General features: G+C 41.0%; 1 protein-coding gene across 3 annotated transcripts in view; it reads right to left on the bottom strand.

Moving 5' to 3' along the window:
* Positions 1-22,215, bottom strand: part of MPPED2 (metallophosphoesterase domain containing 2) — a 129,244-nt gene that overhangs the window by 43,290 nt on the left and 63,739 nt on the right. For all 3 annotated transcript variants that reach the window (XM_035117862.3, XM_088667911.1, XM_035117871.3), the window contains exon 4: positions 11,265-11,490. In XM_035117862.3, the coding sequence (XP_034973753.1) occupies positions 11,265-11,490 (226 nt within the window). The remainder of the gene's footprint in view (positions 1-11,264; positions 11,491-22,215) is intronic.

Below are 22,215 nucleotides of genomic sequence, written 5' to 3'. Positions count from 1 at the left end.
CATTCTCATGCATCATACGGTAGTAATAACTTTGCAGGACAGTGCCAAAAGAAAGACACAGATGCAACACTTTTGAAGTTAAACCAACCACAGCTTTAGTTTGGACTTAAAAAAAAAAATTAAAGGACCCCTGATAGTTAAGTCCAAGCGCAAAGGACTCTGGGGTTGCAACGCTCATCTCACTTTACTGGCCGAGGGAGCCGATGTTTGTCCACAGACAGTTTTTCCAGGTCATGCGGTCAGCATGACTAAGCCGCTTCTGGCGAAACCAGAGCAGTGCACGGAAACGCTGTTTACCTTCCCGCCAGAGCGATACCTATTTATCTACTTGCACTTTGATATGCTTTCGAACTGCTAGATTGGCAGGAGCTGGGACCGAGCAACGGGAGCTCACCCCGTCGCGGGGATTCGAATCACCAACCTTCAGATCGGCAAGCCCTAGGCTCTGTGGTTTAGACCACAGCACTACCCGCATCCCTAGTTTGGACTTTACAGGACTTTGAAAGATCGGTAACTGCAGTTTATAGGATAAAGAGCAGTAACAGTTAAATAGCCAACACATTCCACCCAAATAGCTTTCTAAATACAGTGGTGCCTCGACTTACGAATTTAATCCTTTCCGAAGGCACCTTCTTAGGTCGAAAAATTCGTAAATTGAAAAGCGTCATTGGAAACGTGATTTTCCATAGGAATGCATTGGAAACGGAAAAATTCGTAAGTCGAAGCAACCCCATATAAAATTCATAAGTCGAAAAAACCCTATCTAAAACCGTCGCGGTTTCCGTTCGGATGGCGAGAAATTCATAAGCGTGCGGCCATTTGCCCCATTCGTAAGTCGAAAAATTCAGTTGTCGAGTTGTTCGTAAGTTGAGGAACCACTGTACAGTGGAACCTCGGTTGTCGAATGCTTCGGAAGTCGAACGTTTCGACTTTTGAACGCCAACAACCCAGAAGTGAATGCTTCCATTTTCGAACGCACCTCAGAAGTCAAACGGCTTCCACAGCGCATTTCTCAATTTTTTCAGTGGATTTTTCCGACTGGCAATGCCGCCTCGGTTGTCGAATATTTAGGAAGTCGAATGGTCTTCCTGAATGGATTACGTTTGACAACTGAGTTTCCACTGTATATTAAAACCACGACAAAACATGTGATTTTTAGAGAGAACATAGATCATATACTTACCAGTCTATCCTCAACCACCTGTTTTGCAGGGACATGCATACGGTTACTAGTGCACAGCAATGCACAGTAGCCCACATCTATTCAGCAGGTGCATGTGGAATAAAAGAAATAGGGCCACACCCCACCAAAAAGACAAGAAGAGGGATAAACAATTCAAAACCAGAGAAAACCAAGTTTATAGGGGTTTTTGTTGTAAAAATCCAACCTTTTCTTCAGATATATTTTTCTTATATAAGTACATACTGTTAGCAACAATTTTAAATATATTGTCACAAGTCATCTTGTGATAGCCATCTCAAGCAGGCATCCCAGTGCTTTTATTTTTTCCACTCTCTCTGCTGGTAGAGTCCCAACCAAACACATGGCTCTCTAACCAAAAAAGTCAACACAGAGAGTACTTTCTGAGAATCACCTCAATGTGGCAGTTTGCACCAGGCATACAATGCTGCTATTTGCACAGGGTTCAACGCACACCATTATTGCCAATATATGAAGAAAATGCAGGCATGCATTTCTTTGCACACATGAATCTCTCTTTAAACCCTCGACTGAAATAGAGCAATGCATGTGCTCAGGAAGTCCATGTGTACACTAGAGAGCACAAATAACTCTGGATCAAGGTGAATTACTTTTTTTAAAGACATCTTTATAATTTCTATTTTCTTTACATTTTCAAATAAACAGAAGGACTGTTGAATTTCAAGTCAACTGATCTCAGCAAGATTTAAAAGGAGTCAGTGACATTCCCAGAGAGGGAAAAAACGTCAACAAACCCTAGTAATTTTAGACCTGAGGGAATAACATTCTTCAATTTTATAATGAGACGGCTGAAGGACAAATGCCAAGAAAAATGAAATAAGAGCCTGTGCCTTTAAAACATAACTATGTTATGTTATGTAGTGTATGTGTATTTGTTTAACATCGAGACACAAGACCTTATTCTTCCCAATTTTTTTTCTAAACTGCTGATTTCTACTAAAGAATGCCAGAGTTCCTGACAGAGTTGCACAGAACCAACATTATTTTCTTCCCCCAGTACTAACAGGCATGTAAAACTTTATTGCTGAACATGGTGGTTTCTGTTCCTTTTTTAAAAGGCCTCAGTTAATTACCAAATAAGACTATGAAAATAAAAGAAATGAGACCCATTCTCCCCATCACTATATCTGAAGCCTATCATGTGAGTTGCCAATTGGTTTTTCTAATTCTACCAACTCAATATCTGCTGCTAATTTGCTTGCTATTTCAAGAACATGAAGACTGTCAGCAAAATCCATGATGCATTACACAACTTATAATTGGAAAAAAATCTGATGGTTTACTGACAGTGTAAAGGGAAAGTATAAAAAGCAATGGAAAGCAGTAACAACTTCGTGGCTATTTGTACTAAAATATAATTGTAAATGCAGTAGAAAAAAAGCAGAACCTTCATCTCAGCTCCTAGGGCAAGAAACAGTATGCAGAATTATGACAAATAACTGAATGAAATCAACTATTTTAGACCATGTTACAAAGCAGGGGTGGAGAACTTGTAACCTTTCAGTTGTTCCTGAGACACACCCCCAGATCACACCCCTTAACAGCATTGCTCTCTATTATAATTATTTATTACTGCACATACAACTTATCCCCTCAGTAAGATGTGGGTAAGATTACACTATGTGCATTAGAGTGAGAGAGCACATGCAAAAAGTGTGAATGATTTAATGGAATGTTACAAGATCAGCATACTTCCACTAGATGATAGATAGATAGATAGATAGATGATAGATAGATAGATAGATAGATAGATAGATAGATAGATGATAGATGATAGAGTTAAGTCCAGTCGCAAACGACTGGGGTTGCGGCGCTCATCTCGCTTTACTGGCCGAGGGAGCCAGCGTTTGTCCGCAGACAGTTTTTCCTGGTCATGTGGCCAGCATGACTAAGCCGCTTCTGGTGAAACCAGAGCAGCACACAGAAACACCGTTTACCTTCTTGCCGGAGCAGTACCTATTTATCTACTTGCACTGGCATGCTTTCGAACTGCTAGGTGGGCAGGAGCTGGGACTGAACAACAGGAGCTCACCCTGTTGCGGGGATTCGAACCGCTGACCTTCCGATTGGCAAGCCCTAGGCTCAGTGGTTTAGACCACAGCGCCACCCACGTCCCTAGGTAGGTAGGTAGGTAAAGGGACACCTGACCATTAGGTCCAGTCGTGACCGACTCTGGGGTTGCAGCACTCATCTCGCGTTATTGGCCGAGGGAGCCAACGTACAGCTTCCAAGTCATGTGGCCAGCATGAAAGTCGCTTCAGGTGAACCAGAGCCGCACATGGAAACGCCGTTTACCTTCCCGCTGTAGCGGTACCTATTTATCTACTTGCACTTTGACGTGTTTTCAAACTGCTAGGTTGGCAGGAGCTGGGACCGAGCAACGGGAGCTCACCCCGTCGCGAGGATTCGAACCGCCGACCTTCTGATCAGCAAGCTCTAGGCCAGGCATCCCCAAACTGCGGCCCTCCAGATGTTTTAGCCTACAACTCCCATGATCCCTAGCTAACAGGACCAGTGGTCGGGGAAGATGGGAATTGTAGTCCAAAACATCTGGAGGGCCGAAGTTTGGGGATGCCTGCTCTAGGCGCTGTGGTTTAACCCACAGCGCCACCCGCTTCAGATAGATAGATATAAAACCCTTATAGCAAAGAGTGCTTGCGTTGTCAAGAGCCACAGAACAGTAAAAAACCAGAGGGATCTAACAAGGCCCCAAAGTACCATGTTTGGTGTGCCAAAGCAGCTCATTGCATGTACTTTATGTGAAGAGTCTTGAATCTGCCCCAAACTGCACCTGAAAACAGCACAAAAACTTCTGCTGGTTCAAAATGTGGATTTTCTTCAGAGCCAAAAAGTAAGATTGTATTTCACTAATCACTACTGAGCTACAATGGATACTATTGACTCAGCTACACTGCTTACCAATTTCTTTCCACGCTCAAGTCAACATGTCTACCTAGAACCAGACTATATCTCAAGAGTTCCCCTCCCCACACAAGAAGGCTGTTTTACAGTGGTACCTCGCAAGACAAATGCCCTGCAAGACGAATTTTTCGCAAGACAAATGCATCTTGCGATCTGATGGTGACTCGCAAGATGAATTCGTTTTGTGAAAAATTTGTCTTGCGAATCGCGGTTTCCCATAGGAATGCATTGAAATTTAATTAATGCGTTCCTATGGGCAAAAAATTTCAATGCATTCCTATGGGAAACCGCGATTCGCAAGACGATTTTTCCACAAAACGAATTGACTCCAGGAACGAATTAAATTCGTCTTGCAAGGCACCACTGTACTTCTGGGGCCCCTCAGGTCATTCAGCTAGGGCCTTTTCAGATGAGGTGCCTAGGATTTCGAATAATCTCTCCTGAGGTTTTGCTTTATTGCAGCTTGCTTTTAGGTGGCGCTGATCTGATACATTTGTCTAACCACATTTCAGTCACTGGGGTGGGGTATGTGATATAAAGAAGGTGGGAGAATTTCAATGGGGGGGTTCCAGTTTTAAAACACAGTTACCTTCATGCATTACATGCTTGAGGGAGGACCACACATTGAATATGGACATTGGAAGAGGAGTTATACACGTTAAAAATTTGGTGTGCTAAATCTCTCGTTTCCTATTGCTGACATTTATTTTATTCCTTGATTCTTTTCTGCTGGGTTTGGATTGAGTGTTGAATTGACACTGATTTGTTGTGTTTATATGCCAAAGAAATTGTATTTCACTTTGGGGAGATTCAATACTCTTCTAGCTCCTTCTGCCCACCCTGCCTGTCTTTGAGACGTGTCCAGCACAACTAAACACTGTCAGAAGTTCTAGTATCACTTCTCACTACAAAACCCCATAGCACTTCACAGTATAGATGAGCAGCTTAAAATCACATGTAGTCTATCCTAAAGCGATGTTCATGTCTGGGCCAAGATTACACTAATAACGTATGTGCATGTATAGACATCATCGCATTAAAATGTCACCTCTTGATTCTATAACTCTATTATTTCTGGTGCCAGGGGAAAATATTAATTTGCCCAGACATTTTAAATTATGGTGCTTTTAACTGGTTTAATTCCCCCCCTCTTAATTTTATTGAATCATAGACGTAGAGTTGAAAGGGACCCTGAGGGTCATCTAGTCCAAACTACATTGGCTTGTGTTGCAATATTTTGTAATTTAAAAAGTTTCTGTGTACCACTTTGAAATCCCTTTTTGGATGAAGGGTGGTTTATAAATTTTAAAAATTAAAAATTAAACATAATTTAAAGAGGGCAGGGGAAAATCAGGCCATGTATCAACTCTATAGAGATTCTTACTTTTTTCAGGGCTATATTTTCATGAAACTCTGCATCTAATGGCTTTAAATACTACCAGGCCCATCAGACAAAGCTCAAATTTTCTACACACTAGAGACTATAAATATGCACCGCTGCTCACTCCAATTGCAAACACACATGAATGCTCCTGTGTTTTGGAAGTTATTTTCCACATACACATTCTATTAAATTGTAAGTTAGGAGGCACTACTTGAATTCTCTTAGGTCTGTAAAAAGCTTTCAGATGTACCGTGAGAAATCACCTGTAATGAATACAGACTGATATTTCTTTGCTATAGCTGCACTGAGTTGGCAATTTACATTTTCTAAATATATGGGTTATATTCAGTTTTCCCAATTTGATGGCAATTACTCTTTAGAAACCTCTTGACAGGCTAAAAACTCTAAGAGCTGCAGCTGTTATTCTTGGTTTGATCCCTCTCATGAAATGAAAACCACTAACTATACCAATGAATGAGGACCCCTCCCCCAAATTCCAAATGAACTTGTCAGCATGTCTCATTTTAGGGCCAAATAATCTTTTCAGCCACTGCAGCTGCATCACCTCCTCCTCAATAAGATTCAAGATATCCTTATAGGTGTAACATAGGTGCACATAAAAAATAAAACTTTAGAAAAAATATCTGTCATAAACTCTCACACTCAGCATCAGGTTTTGTCTGATCCAGTATGAAATCTGTGCATGTGTATATGTATAATATCGTACGTCTGTTCAAGAAGAAACTTTCCTGAAGAAAGCCATGGATATGCATATCCATCCATATACAAATTTATTTATTTTTAATACTTCTAAGCTTCCTTTCATCCTGGTGATTTCCACAAACATGTATAATAAAAGCAAGACTCTTAACCAGTATTCTCAACATGTTAAACTCATGCCCCCTTTTAGCTAACATAAAAATGCCCCTTTCAAACCTAGCTCCCCTAATTATTTTATTTGAATTTTTAAATGTATTTTAATTGTGTGACTATTTATTTTTTACTTACATTGTACATGTTTCTGGGCACACACAAGATCTTCAGATGCTTGAGAAACACTGCTGTTAACAATAATACTGGCAAATCCCAACTTACAAAACTAAAAAGTTAGAAAGGTGATAAAGCCCGTTTAAAATGCTTGAGCAAATAAAAATATTTTGACCTGGCACCAAAAAGACTGGCCTGTCAGCACCAGTCGAACGTCCTGGGGAGGATATCACCAACTGATGGTACTCAAGAGAAGGGCCTCATCTGAAAATCCTAATACATGAGCACACTGTTATGGGAGGAGGCATTCTTCATTGTATTTGGTTCCAAGTAGTTTAGGTCTTTAAAGGTAAACACTAGCACCCTGGTTGTATAAGGGATTTACTTGAGCTGAGTGGATGCCCTAGAGCAGGCATGTCAAACCTGCGGCCCTACAGATGTTTTGGACTACAATTCCCATCTTCCCCAACCACTGGTCCTGCTAGCTAGGGATCATGGGAGTTGTAGGCCAAAACATCTGGAGGGCCGCAGGTTTGACATGCCTGCCCTAGAGAACAGGCTGGATTAAACTTCTTCTGGGTACACATAAAAACAGGTGAATCGTGGCCTTTAAGTTTGGTAAAATTTATTCTTTAAAAAATAATAATCATGGTCAAGAATTTAATTCTGACAAAGTTGGGGATCAGTATTTAGTAATAAGTAGTTGCCTGGTTTCAGTTTTTTCTTTTCTTTTCTTGCTGTTTTATTTTAATGGATTTTGTATTGTTTAATATGTCGGTGTTTGACCATAAATAAGTGAAATACTTTTTAATATAAAATGAATACATAAAATATTAAGCCATGTAACCATGCGGTGAGACTATTTTCAGTGGGGGGGGGGCGTTGCATCTGGGAAGAGATAAAGCTCTCCTTCCTTCCCCACCTTGTGATCCTGTTTCCATTTGAGCAATACGTATGTTCCCACCCAGCTGTTTCAGAGCTAAAAACTGGCATCAAGATGTATTACATGCCTCCAAACAGAAGGTGAATTGTTAGTTGGAGGGGAGTTCGAAGACATTACATTTTCAGTGTGTCAAGGCAGACAATGAATCTGAGGGTTTTCAACATTGCGGTGTATCGCCAGCCAAACATTGCGATTTGGTGATAAACTGTGATGTTTGGCTGACGCTAAACGGCGATGTTGTAAAAAGCTGCATTGGCCCCAGTTAGTGAGGTGCTGGGTGAAAGTGCCGCAGCTCTCACCATGGGAGCTAAGGCTCTTTCACCTCGGTGCCTCGAGGGCTGTAACCAATACAGCTGGTCCCAGCCTGCTGCTCAGCTGGTGGGCCCCCAAGCTGAGTGAGCCCCAAGTTCCCTGCCACTTGCACGTGATCAGCAAGGACCTTGGGGTTTCTTGGCCAGGCTCTTTCCATCTTCGCTGGCATGGGGGGCAGGCGAACTGCCTTGCCCGCTCGCCCCCCACTCCTCGAAGATAGACTAGGCGGTGGCCAAGCACACTGGGCCTGTCAGGTTCCATGTGTCAGACTGCCTTAGCTTGTGCGGGTACACTGCCTCTTTCCTCTGGGGGTCATTCATCCCTGAAGAGAAGATGCAGCCCACCTTCCTAGGTGAAGTCCGCAAGGCACGGGGTGCAAAGCCACCCTATCCGCGCCTTGCGAAGAGGGGCGGCTGGCATGTGCTGGGCCTGCCAGCAGCATCCAAAAGCCCCCACACCACCTGGCTGCCTTCCATCGGGAGGGTGGCGCCATCTTTCTGGGAGGAAAGGCACAGCACACCCCCTCAGATAAAGGCTGCCCGGTGGTAGACAAGCAAGGCTGCAGCCCCGATCCTGCTCCGACTCTCCTGCAAGTGGGGTCGAGGTTGGGCTCTCTCATCAGGGGAGGGGGAGCACTTTAACGGAGCCCCCATCCCGCCATTGGCTCCTGCGAGCTGGTGGCGGGTCTGGGGCTCCGTAAAACTGCTTTGCTGAGGGAAGGGCAGCAGCACGCTCCTCAGCCAAGCCATTTAAAGCAGCAGAGGGGGGGGAACAAGCTGTATTGGCTTGTTTATTCCTCAGCGCACTGGGTGCTGGAGGCAGAGGGACTCAAGAGCGATGACGGTTTCACCAGCGATATACTGCTGAATGAAGCTGTCATCGCGATCTCTTCCCTCCATACCTGTCCTGGACCGATATATTGATATATCGCCCCGTGCTATTCTGCATCTCGTGTCATTGTTTCTCTTTTTGGCTTGAGTTAAAGAGAGATGGTTTGGATGTTAAATCTGGATTTCAATTTTGCCCCAGAACTGACCTAAAAGAACTGAAAGCCGCTGTGAGGGTCTCAGCCTGAAGCATTTCCCAAACATGCTCACCAGTCTCCTTAACTTATAGGACAAGATGAATTAAAAATCACTTATCAATTTCCCTACCACCAATTGCTCTGAACATAAATTTACTGCAATTCCTAACAGTTTTACACAAATTAGCTCAACCCAAATTTAGAGCATGGGAGGGAAATCTTCATCCTGTGGGGGGAAATGTAGTCTATAGAGAAAATAGAAGACAAGGCTTAACTGGTGTTACTAAATATATGTATCTGCTTCTTTTTACTGTTTGTGTACACATGAAATTGTGTCCCCACTTCTGGTCTAGCTCCATCTACTACCGTAATGCAATGATACTTTCTAGCAGGTCAATACAGCAAAAAAAAAAATCAAAAATCAAAATCACAAAACGGGTTGCTGTCTGCAGTGGAATCCCTGCCACTTAGAGATTTTGCTCTAGGTAATCCAAATATGAATGGGTAGAATCCATTATGAGACAGAGTTAAGAGTTTAACTGCTTCTGCTAAAAGAAGGAGGTCATTCTGAGGCCATTTCCAATGCTCACAGTCTCTGGTTAGGAAACCTAATTTCCCAATTTTCTGTCACTTAAGATTTTATAACTTAAGATGTTACATTCATGCAGGCAGAATATAAAATATTCCGAATACAGGTTTTTAAAATGTAGGACCCAAGTCTCAGAAAGAAGTAAGCATTCTGTTTACGAAGGATTTTTTTTTAAAAGGAGAAACATAATATTCAAACAGGTTGCCATCAAATTTTTCACTTGGTTCAGTGCCCCAAACAGGAATTACGTAAGGGAATGTGAAACTCCAGCCTTGCATTTAAAAACAAAACCCACCTAAATTTAGGTAGGATGTGCACAGTGGTACCTCGGTTTAAGAACAGCCCTGTTTACGAACTGTTCGGTTTACGAACTCCACCAAACCAGAAGTGGTGTCCCGGTCTGCAAACTTTACCTCGGTCTAAGAACGGAATCCAAATGGTGGAAGGGCACTAGTGGGGGGAGGTCTGATTAGGGAAAGCGCACCTCGGTTTAAGAATGGTTTCATTTTAAGAACGGACTTCCGGAAAGAATTAAGTTCATAAACCGATGTACCACTGTACATGAGTAGTTGGCAACTAGTACAGTACACCTGTGGGTTGTATGGCCAGTGGATGACTTTTTTCTGGTCCATCACTAGTTGGTGGCCTCCTCATAGCCAGTTACAATGAAAGGTTCAGACAATCCATATTACTGATGAAGGAGGAAGAAATATAAGAACTGCAGAAAATTAGCAAAGGCAGCTTGCTTTATTCAAATGCTACCTTCTAACAAAGAAAACAACATTTAAGCATAGAACATGCTCCACACGTAAGAACTTGATGGGTATATACTTTCTGCAGGGAAGAGATGACATAGGGAATTGGGTCAGACACAGTACTTGGCCATGGAAACATGCTAATATCAAGAAAACAGTATATGGTGTAAGTCATATCTGAGCTGCTGCCAAATGCTAGTCTGGGTTCCCTCTGTATATAATGGTGCCATTAGCCACAGACAGCCCCACTCTGTCCTCTGCAGAGATCTGCACTGCCTCTTATGGCACCCCAACTTCCTATTCTCTCTCTGCCCAAGGAAGAAAGCACTTGATTTTAGTTCATATTCAGTTAAATGAGGGAGACCTCAGCAGAGACATAGATGGTGGAACAAAGATCTCAAAAACATGCAGTATCTAATCAGCAAATTACCCACAAAAGTGTTGGGAGAACAAGCAGGCATACAATAGCCTTCAATATCAGTCTATTTCAGAAAGCATCACACTATACCAGGCGGCATTGGGGTAGTTTTACAGAAACAATTTGCAGAGGTGGTATAAACAGCAGTGCTCCTTTTCTAACTTCATTTACTCAATGTCAAACAAATACAGTCTTTACTATAGTCACTAAAACAAGACTGTCCCTGTTTTTATAGTTGTTCATGCTTCGTCTGATTTTATTTTAGTTTTATATCCCACCATAGCATGCTGGCCTTAAGCTGATTTACACAATTCAACCATTTCCTCCATAATACCAATGTATTACTCTCTCCTCCAAATCTTGGACTATCAATCTAAAGATACAGAAAACTAGAATTTTAGGATCCAAAGTCTGAAAATTGTCCGCTAAAAATGCTAAAACCAAAACACAATAATGTTGATAACTTTCCCGTATCAAATACAAATTATTCTAGCATTTGTCATATTAATCTGGGGTACTAATAATTTATAAAGTAAAACAAGAAAGCAAGCCAACAAGCAAATATTGTGAAGATCATAGGAACAACTATTGTACACCTATTTTCAACACTTTTCCAGCAGAAACAACAGAATTTGTCAATGTAGGAATTTTTTCATATTACTGAACTAATCACACACACAAGCAAAGAAAGTTTAAACTGAGACTTACCAAGGGGCACCATATATTCGGAATCCTTTGACTGTTACTTCAGAGTCTTGCAAGTAAATACTGTTTGTCAGAAGTGACTGAACATTGTCAAAGTCCTCTGGTTTCAATTTGGACACAGAGGGAAAGCGGTAGTAATCCTGTTTAACAAGGTCTGCCATGAATTCTTTATCAAATGTCAGTTCATGATTCCCAGCAATCACTATTTTATATTCATATGGCAAATTTCCTGAAACAACAAAAAAGCATTTAATAAGCATACCTGTGCCCAGGTTTTGTATTTTTTTAATGCACACTTTAAGGACACAATGGATATATTTGCATTCCTGTGAGAAACAAAAGCTATTACTGCTATTCTGTGCAATCATATATTATCGCTTATGTAAAATACACCAAGAAAATGCATATGTATGTGTGTATAGATGCATGTATTCAAAGTCTAAGAAAATGATCCTCTTGATAACTTGATGTGCCTAAATTACTTAGGCTGCAATGCTATGCATAATTCCCTGAGAGTAGGCACTATTCATAGGACTGATTTCTGAGAAGGCATGCATAAGATTCTTCATAGGATTAAGGAGTGATAAAAAAGGGAATATCTTCCACTCTGTTGCATGTTTTCCCACTAGAGACTGTGGCCATGCCATACAGGATGGCAAACAGGACGATTCTATTCTATTGTTTTCAGGGATCTAGTTGTAGGTCCATTTCCACAAGACTGAAAAGAAATATAAGCATATTTCAGTCGCATCTCTCATGTGAACTTTATTAGCAACCATGAAACACATTTTCCCTATATTATTCTTTCTGTTTAAAGGGTCCTCCAACCCTCTTGACCTGCTTTTCTGGAGAAAGCAGTGGCTTCAGGGAGAGGAGAAATTGGCAGTGTTTGTCTCCTTGCCCCCTCCCTCCAGCACCAGCGGAGCTCTGCTAGGCACAGCTCTTGATCCAACCCACTGTATTTTCCTCATGATTCTTGATGAATGAACTTCATTCTGCCTGTAATAATTCATGGGACTTAGTACGTTCTAAATGCTTGAGTGCTTTCATAATACTGCATGGGCCTGGAAGGAAGAGCTGACTTGACACTCTAGTTTCACAATTTCTTTTTCTTGGAAGGAAACAGAAAATAGGTGTTTCTTGTTTATTATAGAAGAAATAGTCAAACAACCAATATACTTCTTTCCAAAGCCAGCTCTTTCAAAAATTGGAGTGGGGGCGGGGTTGAAAGGAGGCTTTGTTCATTGAGCCTCACCTCACTCCTTTTTCATGCCTCTAGCGCTAGTTACAAGAACAAAGTGCAGGCAATCAAATTACAGAATATATGGATCACATTCATATCAACACCTTCTGAAACGGAAAGAGGTCAGTATAGGGTACGTTCATTTTCTGATTCATTTACAAAATAAGCTGGTATGCAACCTTGTTGGCATGGATGTGCTTTTACAAGGCTGACTTCGTATTGACAAGGGGTTGCATTCACCAGGTAAAAAACTATTTTAACTACCTCTGCCCACTGCATTTAAAACTGATTTCTTAAGGTACAGTATTGTTCTTGCACATTTTTAGTGACAATCAATTTAGAGATCAATTAAAGATTGAGCTAACGAAAAGTAAATCGACTGTGGGTATAATACTAAGGAAGACGTTTATCATATAAATTGTGAATATACACAGCTTTTGTTTTGATATATTTAAAAGCAAATTGTACTAAAAAATGAATGGCATGTAGAATTTGATAAACAAGAACTATGTGCTACAATCCTACAGTGGTGCCTCGACTTACGAATTTAATCCGTTCTGAAAGCACCTTCGTAGGTCAAAAAATTCGCAAGTCGAAAAGCACCATTGGAAACGCAGTTTCCCATAGGAATGCACTGGAAACAAAATTCGTAAGTCGAAGCAACACCATCTAGAAATTCGTAAGTTGAAAAAACCCTATCTAAAACCGCCGCTGTTTCCATTCGGATGTTGAGAAATTCGTAAGCGTGTGGCCATTTGCCCCATTCGTAAGTCGAAAAATTCGGTTGTTGAGTCCTTCATAAGTCGAGGTACCACTGTAAGAAAATTTCAGTTATTTTAGTGGAACTTATTACCATATTGAAATTTGGAAGAACAGAATAATATAGTATGAGGGTGACTGACTGGTGGCAATCATAGTGTTAAAAATTAAGACTATTTCAGGTTTGCATGTATTATGTGTACTGTATAGGTCTCCACGTGTCAAATGTCAAATGCACGAAAACTAAAATTATCCATGATTAGCATTTAAGAATGAAAATATGATTATCAGTTGAGGGTATCAGTAAACACCCGCATGGATACAGTTTGTGTTGATAACCTATAACTGGGCAGCACACTCCTTGTGGCCTCAGCTTCAGTCCCTGTAGTTCTCAGTGCCCCAGGCAACTTCTATACCTTCACTTTGATGAAGTACTGCCAAAGTGAGGAGAAAGAAAAGACCCACTAGAAAGCAGGATGATACACCCATGAGTTCCAAGACTCAATCACAAAGTATGGCACTACTGCAAAGTTGCGCTATGCAGTTTCACCTCTGAACTCATGCATCTGTCTAAATGCCTGCCTGTTCTAGGAGTTTCCAATAAACTCAGGCAGAGAGAAACAAACTTGAGTGCCCCTGAGCAGAGGTAGAAGGTATTGGGGCCCTCTGCTACCTCCTAAGACTTTTTGTTAGAATCAAATAATTGTAAAGTTGGGAGGGACCCCAAGGGTCATCTAGTCCAACCCTCTGCAATGCAGGAATCTCCACATAGAATCAAGTTTTGAGTTGCTTTGAAACTAGCTGCAGTGCTCCAACTTGTGCTTTTATTTTGGATCCAGTCTCTGACAGACTGCAAGTCTGTAAGTATCTATCTCGTCACTTTTTACTTGTCAGCAGTGTCTTGATCAAATCCAAGGCAGAAGAGATACCATCAGGGCCTGCACTGAGTGTGGCAAAGTGACTCAAGGAAAAGGTACCAACAAAAGAAGAATGGCAGATGAAACTGATGGAGTATGCGGAGTGGCAAAACTGACGGGGAAGATCCGAAACCAGGAAGATCAAGTATTTACTAAAGATTGGAGTAAATTTGTACTTTATTCAAAAGACCACTGTAAACAGTTAAAATCTTTGGCAGGGATGCAAGGACTCTTGCAATGTGGAATTATTTGTGATAATTACAGTTAATTAATAGATAATGGTAAAAGATGCAGCAAACTTAAATTGAAATATGGAATCCATGGAGGGAGGGAAGGAAGTCCGAAGGTTCAAAAGAACCTTGTACAGTATTTGAATGTTTGAGCAGGTAATCTTTTATATGTATAAAATTGTTAAAAACCTAATAAAAAAAGAAGAAAAGGCTGAAGAGAACATGTCAAAAGAGCCAAACACACACGCAGAGAGTGTTGTGTCCTAAGTCATAATAATACATCCTGAGAGGGGAGAAAAGAGACACATGATATTTCTTGCAGTGATGGGAGAGACAGCAGAATCATGAATATCAGAGTGATGAGCAATGAATGGGGTGCAAGTCTGTGAGTCTGTGGATAGTGAATTGAGGGAGGCAGCCGGGGGGGGGGGGGACAAGAAAGGAAATATTTTTATATTATTTTATTTTATTTTATTGGGAAAGATGATCTCTAAACCTTGAGCTATTTCACCTTGCATGCCCCCCACCTGTGCCCCTGGCAATAAGTGTTATCTAATAATATACCGTACTGTATTTGGAAGAAAGGTTTTATAACCTGCTTTTACAACCACTATGGCAATATAGTGAGGATCATTTCCCAGGGCAGTGGTTCCCAAAATCCCTCCCACTCACATGGACCACTTGAGCATTGCTGAGTGTCTTTATCTACCACTTGATGATTGTTCTGTCTGCTGTAGCATAAGGCCCTGTGATAAATGCTGTACAGTGGTACCTCGCAAGACAAATGATTTGCGCAACGAAAAACTCGCAAGACGAAAGCATTAAAGTCTCTTCCGCTCGCTGCCCTCGCTGCCGTGCCATGCTCGCCCTCGGGGATCCGCTGCTGCCTGCTGCAGTTGCCGGCCCGTGATCGGCCCCCTCAGCGCCACTGCACGCTTTCTCCTGCTTGCCTCATGCTCTGCGCTCGGCCTCAGGCCGGCCCGGGATCGGCCTTCTCAGCACCGCCACATGCTTTCTCCCGCTCACCCCGCGATCTCACTTTCTGCCGCTGCTTCCCTCGGGCCGGGCCGGGATCTGCCCCCTCAACGCCACCGCCGCACGCTTTCTCCTGCTCGCCCTGCGTGCTGCACTCACCCTCAGGCCGGCCCGGGATCTGCCCCCTCAGCGTTGCTGCCGCCGCACGCTTTCTCCCACTCACCCCGTGTGCTGCGCTCACCCTCGGGCCGGGCCGGGATCTGCCCCCTCAGTGCCGCCACACGCTTTCTCCCACTTTCCCCACGCTCTCACTTTCTGCCGCTGCTTCCCTCGGACCGGGATCGGCCCCCTCAGTGCCACCGCATGCTTTCTCCCGCTCACCCCACGCTCTCACTTTCTGCCGCTGCTTCCCACTGATCAGCTGAGAAGCGGGTACAGTACTGAGTGTTTGCGTGTGTGTGTGTAGGCAAGAGGAATAGGAACACATTAAATTTGAATGCATTCCTATGGGAAACTGTGCCTTGCAAGACAAAATTTTCGCAATACAAAACAACTCGTGGAACGAATTAATTTCGTCTTGCGAGGTACCACTGTATTCAGATTGTGTATTTGCACCATGGACCACATGGATGAAGCTCGTGGACCACGGTGTTTAGGGACCTTTGCCCTAGATTTCCAATTAAGTCCTACTCACAGCAGACCCCTTGAAACCAGCAGCCTCAAACTGCTTAATATCACTGATTTCAATGGGTCTACTATAAAAAACATTGGATATTGCCTGTTATGTTTTGAAGACTTTGGTCTCTATTAGTTATTGGAGGCATCCTTTATTATGGAAATCTTGTACATTATCTAACTATTTCCAGAAAGGTCACAGAGCACATCTAGTGCTGTTATAAACCGTGTGCTGTCACATTCCCTGAGAATGTGAGGCTTTTCAAACATTCACTCAAGCTTTTGAGCAAGTAGTTGACAGCAGGTAAAAAAAAGATAAAAACAGTCCAGGATCAAACCAAACCAGACAGCAATCATGGATAGAGACCATACTTAAAAATGTATGACAGTCCACCCTACCCCCCAATTATTTCTGTGAATATCTTTGAGACACCCAAAAAGGTGTTTTGTTATGATTGCCAGGGACTTGTTTTTGTTTTCAATTTTCGGGCACTCAGTGTATTTTTTTAAAATATTTTTTTTAAAATATTTTTTAAAAAATATGAAAAAAAATTGTCCAGTAGCACCTTAGAGACCAACTAAGTTTGTTCTTGGTATGAGCTTCTGTGTGCATGCTCATACCAAACTCATACAAAGAACAAACTTAGTTGGTCTCCAAGATGCTACTGGACAATTTTTTTCATTCCTTCCCCCCCCCATTTTTTTTAAAAAAATATATTTCTACTACGTCAGACCAACACGGCTACCTACCTGAATAAAAAAACACATATATAATCTTTTTGAGGATATGGTTTTCTGAATAGTAGTTCATTCCTCCCACCCCACTTCTTAGCTAAAGCATAATAGGCTGCTCAGCCTGCTGTAATGCCAATGTCCAAACTATTGGTCAACAAAATAAAAAAATTCCTTCAGTAGCACCTTAAAGACCAACTAAGTTTTTATTTTGGTATGAGCTTTCGTGTGCATGCACACTTCATCTGACTAAGCTGATTCATACATATCACAATATTGTCAAATTTCCTACTGGTGAACATCCTTGTCTCATGCTTTTGTGTTTTCATAGAAAGAACCACTTCTTCCTTGGAAAATGTGGTAAAGCAGATAGTGAAAGGTATTAAAATGCAGGAAATTCAGCCTCCACCATTGTCTGTAAACTAGGACTAAGATTTGCAAGAGAATTGATTATGATAAGCAAGAGATTATGATAAGCAAGAATTGATTATGATAAGCAAGAGAATTGATTATGATAATACATGTAACTATAAAAAAAAATCAGAAAAGCCTCTAGAAAAAATATGAGTTCACAGGTTTCCAAGAACCGATTCCCACAGATTCATTTCCCTGAAAGAGTCAACCCTCCTTTTGTGCACATTGATATTGCTCTCAACAACATCTCCATATGTGCATTAGAGCAACTGCTAGGAATGGAACATTTAATCTCTTTAACCAAAGTACTATGACTTGTTCCTGCTGCTTTCTTCTCAAGATCTGTAGCTCTTAATGTATTTTACAACGAACGCAGTCAACGATTCTAGCATGTAACCAGATCCACCTCTCAAACTACTTTGCCAAATCAACAACTCTATTAGCCAAACTGTCCAAATATAATGATCACCTTTCTTTCATAATCCGACCGAAGAATCTTGAGCAGCACAACAGGGACGAGATGCTAACTTTGTACACACAGAGAGAGGGGGAGAGTGGTGCCAAACAACAAGCATTCCTCAAAACTAACGAGCAAATATTTTTGAGGGGGGAAAAATCTCATAAGCACTACATTTTAATCACAAATTTTACCTTTCACAAAAAATATATATATATCCTTCAAAAGTGATATTTGAATTAGGCAGAGGCTGAAAGGACATTCAGAGAAGCATATGGAAAATCCATCAAGGCAGACAGAAGAGCGAACAGCCAAACAGTTTTGGTTTTATGCAAGGAAAACACCAGGCTACAGCACAGGGGAAAGCAAAGGCCGAGACCTACAGAGTCCTGCGATAAATCTAAGGCTCACACATAAAAGCTCTCCTTTGTTGAAAATGTTGTTAGACACAACAAAACACAAATGTTACGTAAGAGCAAGCTCTGCCTCTGACCTTTCACTCTGTAACCGTCAGGCTTCATTAATTTTCACAAGGCCTGACAGCTCTAGCGTTAATACTCACGCTTGCTGATCGAGCCACACAGCAGGTTCAGACTGCTACCTTCTCCTCTGAAACTCATGCATTAGGGTTCCTTCCATGCTGGCAATGGAAAACCAAGTCTAAGAAACATTAAACACAAAAAACTACGTTACAATAATGCCAGGGTTGAGCCATAAACCCATCAAGCAGGGAGAGTAATGGGAGTCCCACCTAGACTAAATCCCTGAGTGGGCGAGAGCACATATGGATCTCCATTAGAGTCCACAATACTGGGATACATTAAAGAAGTGGATTCCCAAACCGACGAGAGTTGAAATCCATTGGTGATCCTCTGCTGGTGGAAAGGGGTGGGGGCCACTTTTTCTGATCCCCTCTCTCGCTTGCACCCTCTTCGCCCTCATAACCTGCTCAGACACACTCCAGATCAACTGAGGGGGGAATATGGAGAAGCTGCAGGATGCAAAGGAATAGCTGGAAATTATCTACCTTCCTGATGGATCCTTCTGTTACCGCAGGGATGCCACCCTTCGCCATTCCCCAATTAGTGGCTTAAAATAGTATACAGTGGTACCTCAGTTTCCGAACGTAATCTGTTCTGAAAGACCGTTCGACTTCTGAAATGTTTGAAAACCGAGGCGCAAAGGTGCAGAAAACTGAAAAAAAGAACATGTACACGCAGCAGAAGCTGTTTGACTTCCAAGGCGCGTTCAAAAAAACGGAAGCGTTTACTTCCGGCTTTTCGGTGTTTGGAAACCAAAATGTTAGGCTTCCGAGACGTCCGAAAACCGAGGTACCACTGTACATGCCTGTCTAATGGCAGGTTCCTTAGAAAACTTAGTATCACCGACTGGAATAGGTGACTTCAAAAGGGGCTATATATGTGGGGGCCAATTTAAAGTTCCCATAGAAGTTAATGAAAATACTTGCTTCTACAAATTTATGTCTCAACCATAACATTATTCTAATGTAACTGTTTGTGATTGGCACCCTTTTATAAAAAAAAACTTCCTTGAGCAAAAGGAGGGAGGGGGTAAGAAATGTTTCATACAAGTTAAACATTATTATGTTCCAACAATTTTTTGGTTTCTGTTTATATCATGGTTCTTTAATAATATATAGCAGTTGCTAAGGTTGCAATCTTAAACACACTTGCTAAAGAGTAAGCCTTGCTGAATACAGTAGGATTTACTTCTGAGTAGACATGGATATGATTGCACTGTAGGTTAATATGATTCTTCAATATATTCCAGCAACAAGTTCCTACTAGAATTTACTAACTAGGGCTCATTATTTCTTTGTCTTAAAATTATGGCCCAATTAAGCATTTACATACCATTTTGGGGCTGGGGCATATCAGTGTACAGTTCAAAGCACTGTAGCCTTAGATACTTTCTGGAAACAAAAATAGCACTCCAGCAAGTATTTAGGATTGTATTGTCAGTCATTTTGGTTTTTATTTAGATTTTGAATTTTATAATGTAAAACAAACAGAAAATACCGAAACAAGCAATATCTCTTACATTACACTGCAGAATTGCATAAATCTAAATAAATGTGAAGATACAAAAAGGTCTTAGCAGTGTATGGATTATCAAAACCATATATTATGATAGACTGGAGGGACAGAGTGTCTCTGTTCCGGTTTGTTCACGTAAAATAATAACACCAAAGAAGATAGCAAAACAAATTGTCTTGTGTGTTTTTTCCTCTGGCTACCTTTAATTTGTGTGATCTTTTCCCCCCATTAAGCCAACTGCCACAGTTTACTATACCAATACTGTAGTCAAGTTTGCTTAAATAAAAAGTTTGGCTTCTTATGATGGCTTGAGCTGCCATAAGCAAGTGAGTGTTTAGTTCTTTATTTTTAACATTTTAGTCTTTATTTTAAGAGAGATACAAAAACACTCCACACTGTGGAGAGGGTGAAGTAAGTTGGGTGGTAATAAGGGCAATTTCATAAAATCCTTAAAGGAATATCATATTGTAGACTCCAAAGTCATTTGTTTTTTGCTATCATTATCCCTAAGAATTGCTATCATTATCCATTATCCATAAGAATTGTCTCTCAGCTGGCATGCATCATAACGTAAACAATGTTTGGAACTGCCAGCCCCCAAGTTAAAAGGGTTGGTATAGCAAAGCCCTTCTTAAACATGGATGCTTAGATCAAAAGATAAATGCATATTTTTTTCTGCCGAAAACTTTACTGTACTGCCTGAATTTCCACTGGTTATGTCTGGAACACAAACCTAAGATGTGGCAATGCCATCATTTTAATACCTGTTAATTTGTCCACTGTAGACAAATTAAGCTTGTTCTACCTTCTCATGTAATTACTTATCATCATACATTGCCATAGGTGGACTACATATAACCTACTTAAAATGCTCATCGCTTGAATGCCCAGGCATCTGAATTTGTGTAATTTCAAAATGTGTGATAATGTTGAAAATTCTGCTTGAATTTTAGGGGCAGCACTGAAAAAACAATCATCAATGTTTTGTATTGTTTAGCATCTCGTATCTGAAAACATCAAAACAATCATGACTGAGATATGTGTATTTTTAAAATGTTTCACTACAGCAAGAGAAATACATCACAGATACATTCCTAGCCCAGCCTTTAAACAAGAGTGGATTCTGACCTATCTAGTACAACTACTTGTATTCACTTTTGTAACTATGGGAATCATTAAAGATTCTCTGATAAAAATATAGCTGATTTTTTTAAAAAGAAGCCACACAACCCAGGTGCTAACTACACTGTATTTCCATTGTACTTTTTGTAAACCCTTTTACTGTAACTTTCATACATCTTCATTGTTTGACAATAAATTGAATTCTGAATCTATTGCAACGATCAATTTACATGAAACTGAACTATCCTGAAATAGCCCAATAGTCTGCAGGCAGATGGCAGAAAAAAATGTAATACGGAGAATAAATCTCAGTCCATTTTTGGCAGTCATTCCTTATTTGCACAAGAATAATTTAGAATTAGCTGCACAGAACCTAGGCATGAAGCTATAAGACTTCAGCACTGTTCGCTTCTTCTGTAACCAGTACCTTCAATATCATTTTCTATTTATGATCAGACACTATTGATTTATTATGGCAAAAGCTTTCATGGATTATAGTTCACATCATCAGATACACAAAATGTTATTCTCATTGGAGACATACAGGCAGGCGGACATAAAGGTGACAAATACATAGTGGGCACAAATGTCAATGAAATGCAAAAGGTACATTCTGTGACAATATATAATAAGCACAATCATCATTCACATTAGCAGTAAATGATGATAAAAATCTTTCTAGCTTGGCTATGCTACCATAACAACTACAAATGGGAAATAAAACTGTACATATTTAGGCCTCAACAGGAACCAAGTGGTTGAAAAATTCTAGGTCAGCATTTTTACACTGGAATCTCCCTTTGAAGTACCTTTGATGAAGAATAGTGACTTTCAGGTCAACAGCAGTATGTCCTGGGAGACACTGGTTTCTGGTTGTTGCCTTTATTAAAGTTAGCTTTGTGTTCATTTATACTTTGACAATGCATCTAATCTGATTGCCCTATGTAGACAGCAGAAGGACATTGCTGGCAGGTAGTGGCTTATATTAGTTGGAGAATGATCCAGGGAATGAACCCCAGATGGTTTGGCATCATTAAGTCCTGTAATAGTGCTGTCTGAGCGCCAAACTACATACATGCTGCTATTTGTATCAGGAAGAAGCTTCAATTGGGACCAATGCAATCTTCCCTTCCATTACAAGTAACTGTTCTGGAGGTGTGAAACCTACAAGAATAGCAGCAGCAGCAGCGAACTCTTCTTCCTTGATTCAAGACCCAAACATCTGCTTTTTCGTGTCTTTAAAAGTTAAATATGATGTTGAACCACATATTTAATGCCATGTGTAATTTGGTTGTACTGTATGTGTGTATTATGGCAGAGCTGGCAGCTATATTTGTTGATAACTGAAACTCACTCCCTGGTGCAACCAGGGC

The sequence above is a fragment of the Zootoca vivipara genome, chromosome 1 (assembly GCF_965207765.1).
Source record: "Zootoca vivipara chromosome 1, rZooViv2.hap1.1, whole genome shotgun sequence".
Lineage (NCBI taxonomy): Eukaryota > Metazoa > Chordata > Lepidosauria > Squamata > Lacertidae > Zootoca > Zootoca vivipara.
The sequence above is the reverse complement of the archived record's forward strand: the minus strand, read 5'-3'. Positions and strand labels throughout refer to the sequence as shown.